The sequence below is a fragment of the Dermacentor andersoni genome, chromosome 8 (assembly GCF_023375885.2).
Source record: "Dermacentor andersoni chromosome 8, qqDerAnde1_hic_scaffold, whole genome shotgun sequence".
Lineage (NCBI taxonomy): Eukaryota > Metazoa > Arthropoda > Arachnida > Ixodida > Ixodidae > Dermacentor > Dermacentor andersoni.
This window is the reverse complement of record NC_092821.1, coordinates 134235239-134238747: the sequence shown is the minus strand read 5'-3', so window position 1 is coordinate 134238747 and position 3509 is coordinate 134235239. Positions and strand designations below refer to the sequence as shown.

Below are 3509 nucleotides of genomic sequence, written 5' to 3'. Positions count from 1 at the left end.
CCATGTCCGACAGCGAGACAATTTGTCAGGCCCCGGCACATGCTACGGAAGCCATCTGACGGCCAGAGCCGTTCTTTGCCATGGTGGCGGTCCCAATGCAGCCAGCAACAAGTCAACCACAATGACTGAACGATCAGGATTAAGTTGGGGTCAATGTAGTGTATAGACGTCTGTAATAGTTTCCTGCTGCTAACGCACGCGCAGTTTTGATTTGTTAGTTTTATATTGTGTTGCGTTCTTCTCGTGGCATTTTACGTTGTACTGTGTGTGCAACGTGTCCCTTTCTGTCTTCCACTGACCGGAATCAATGACAGGCACCCAGAAGGGAAAACGGTGTTTTTTTTTTATTCTGAGTACATCGTTGCCGGTTCTTTATTATGAAATAATGGTCTTCCTGCCAGCATGTCTTCTTTTTCAGCATGGTATTTGCGACTAAAAGAACTGCTGCTGCTGTTGCCACTGCTGAGGGTAGCCTCCCCAGCCGCCATAGCCACCATAACCGCCATAGCCGCCATACCCGCCATAGCTGCCATAGCCGCCATAGCCTCCGTAACCAGGGTAGCCGTAAACACCATAGCCGTAACTACCGTAGCCGGGACTTCCCCAACCGAGGCCATATCCAGAGCCGCCAGCACCACCTGTAAACATTCGCATGAAAAGTTTAGTCCAGTTAGTCAAGGTCCTACGGAAAGCGGCAACCCAATGCATGTTTTTGTAGGTAATACTGCTTTATGCGATCATTATCTTGGATATATTTTTACATGGAGGCGTGTGAAACAGAATAGAAGGAAAAATTGAGGACCAGCATATGTCTCCCGGAAAGGCACATAGCCGGGCAGATTAAGCAACTTCCTGTCATGCTATACATCAGGATCGTAGGCGTAACAAGAGGGCAAATAGCGTTCTTGTGATTTGTGCAGCAGTTAGGAAACACAAAACTAAAATAACGAAGTGCACAGGACGCGCGAACGCGCACTTGGACATGCGCATTGACGTTTTACGCACTACGTACGCATGCTTTAGGGCTTTCGCCCTTGTACATCTAAGCAGAAAAAGCTAGCCCAGCTGTCGTACTACCTACTTTCTAGAGCGTACCCGACGCACACGCTGTGAAGCATTTATTGGTATGAGTGGAATCAAAGATCGTTGGTGCAAGGAAGCACTTCGCACGAATCTTTTCCTCCTGATTTCGTTGTTTTCTTTATCATAAATTCCACCAAGTGGCCAATTGCAAGCAGAGCGGCGCGCGACCTAATTGGAGCTAACATATAACAGCGCAAAAAGGGCAAAAAGGAAAAGAACCAATACAAAGCCCCACCTGGAGTTTAGGTTATATCGATTCTCTAAATTGTGTGATGTTATATGCAAACGTTTAACTGTATGCTAAATAGGGGAAGCTCATGGCGACGGCGATGGAAGAAATGCGCCTAGAGTGTCCATATAATTGCCATCGCAATAGCATTAATTGTACTAAAGACAGTTGCGCTATAGTTTCCCAGTGCTGTCGCGCACGTTACTAAACGAGCGAGTGCAAGGGATACATTTTATGTGTCCACGTGACGTTCAAGACACCTACGCTGTTCAGTAGGTCCTTTCGGCATAAATTGAGGTGTAAACTAAAGCTTAACAGACCGAAATACCTGATACGTATAATTAGATTAAAGTTCGACATGCAAGCACTCACTAAGAGGTATCTCAGCTTGCTGCAGTGCCCAGTGTACGCTTTGAACGCCTCCATTAGCTAAATATTGCAAATGCAAGTGAAATTTGAAACGCAATAGTTGACGCATTCAAAGCACATTCGACTTCTTCACGTTTGAATTATTGAAGTGCAATCAAGGGACATATCTTTCATAAACAATTTGCTGTACGCATGTTTAAGCGCAGTGCCGATAAAGCTTAGCATAAAAAAAATCATTTTCTTAATGTTAGATGTAAAAATCATGATGTGCTTTTCGAGCTAATAAATGGAAAGACTATCAAAATAGTTTGAAATTATGGCAGATCACCTTATATGTATGCGAATATTTCTCTTTCTTTACATTTCTAGCTCGTTTGTCAAACACTAGCAGCCTCAAGATGACGAGAACATTCGCACTGCGAACGATAATAACTACTGCTAAAATCAGCGCACATGCAATGAAAATGCGTGCAACACGAGGTAGCTAGTTATCGGGAGCTATCAGAAATCTCAGTTAGGCGCTTACGAAAACAAAAAAAAACAGGTTGCTCACAATATTGGTTGCAAGGGGAGCTAAGCAGTGTAAGAACTGGCTGCGAAGGGACACTATGGTCAAAACAGCCAAGCATGAACACCTGGCAGGGTTTACATTGGAAGGAGTCCGAAATAACGCGTTAAGGAGGGGCAGCCATGGGTGCAGCCTTTAAACTCAAGTAGGCTTCAAACTCTCACCCGGAGAGTTACTTGCACGTATGTCTTACCAAAGCTCGAACTTGATCCGAGTCCTCCGCTGAAGGCGTCCCGGGTTACGCTCCGCTGGACTGCGTCCACGCAGCAGGCCGCCAACACGGCGAGCACGCAGGCTACGAAAAGGCGGGCCATGGTTCCTGATTCCGGCTAGGAGCAGTGGGTACAAAACTCGAAGGCACCGATGCCTTTTTATATGCCGAAATTTTACCCCCGCCAATCGATCATTTGAAAGCCTAAAGCTACGCAAAATTTCTCAACAGGAAACAGCTCATATGCACATTGTTCGATTCCTTGTCGCCATGCGCTATTGTGTGAATGAATAGGGTTTTCTTTTTTTTTTTACTTGTTATTTAAGGGCTCGCGCATAAGCGAGACAGCGCGTAATTGAAAGCCTGTTTACGTTCCGCGATAGAAAATGCCTCGCTTTTGTGCTATGAACTTGACAAAAAATCTTGGCGAAGGGGTTGTTAAAAATGGTTTATCTATGATAAACGTATACAACCTCCCCGTTTAATCGTTTGCCCTCTGAGTGATGAAAACGTCATCAAATATTATTGTTCATGCTCAGCAATGGCAACGTCGAAATACTACGCATACCACGGAGTTGGAATACGGACGGAGGTCGCAGAAATACGAAGTACGGCCAAGCATGGGACACATCTTGAAATATTACCGGATGTAGTCCACAATGCTCTGTAATGGTTTGTATTTCCTGAGGGTGCAATAAATAAATAAATAAATAAATAAATAAATTATAGTTTGCAAGCGGCATTGAATGGGCGAGAGGTGGTCAATATACGAGACATTTCCAGGTATCTTCTGCGCATTTAGGCTAAACGCATAATGAACGTTGTGTGTCTTGCCAGCAAAGAAAACCAGGTTCCTGGTTTTCCTAAATACGAAAGCGTTTCCCTTTTCCTCCTGCGGCCATCTTCTACCGGCCTCAAACTTTTATGATACAGGTGCAATGTTTTCCTTTTTTTTTTTTTTTTTTTTTAGTGCGCCCGGTCGTATGACCACGAAACCTCTTGCCTTACCCTTGTGCAACCTTTTAGAAATGTTGACGTGGTGGGCAACT

General features: G+C 44.7%; 1 protein-coding gene across 1 annotated transcript; it reads right to left on the bottom strand.

Moving 5' to 3' along the window:
- Positions 1–321: 321 nt before the first annotated feature.
- On the bottom strand, positions 322–2608 carry LOC126525758 (uncharacterized). The gene is made up of 2 exons (XM_050173680.2): positions 2443–2608; positions 322–638 (listed from the first exon to the last, which is right to left on the bottom strand). Exons 1-2 carry the CDS (start codon positions 2561–2563, stop codon positions 433–435), a joined length of 327 nt encoding a protein of 108 aa, XP_050029637.1. The 5' UTR covers positions 2564–2608; the 3' UTR covers positions 322–432.
- Between the last annotated feature and the right edge of the window lie 901 nt (positions 2609–3509).

Excerpts from the sequence above, each read along its gene's own strand:
- LOC126525758 (XM_050173680.2), bottom strand. The coding sequence starts at position 2,563 with ATGGCCCGCCTTTTCGTAGCCTGCGTGCTCGCCGTGTTGGCGGCCTGC. Across the intron at positions 639-2,442 it reads CGGATCAAGTTCGAGCTTTG|GTGGTGCTGGCGGCTCTGGA; the intron begins GTAAGACATACG and ends GAATGTTTACAG.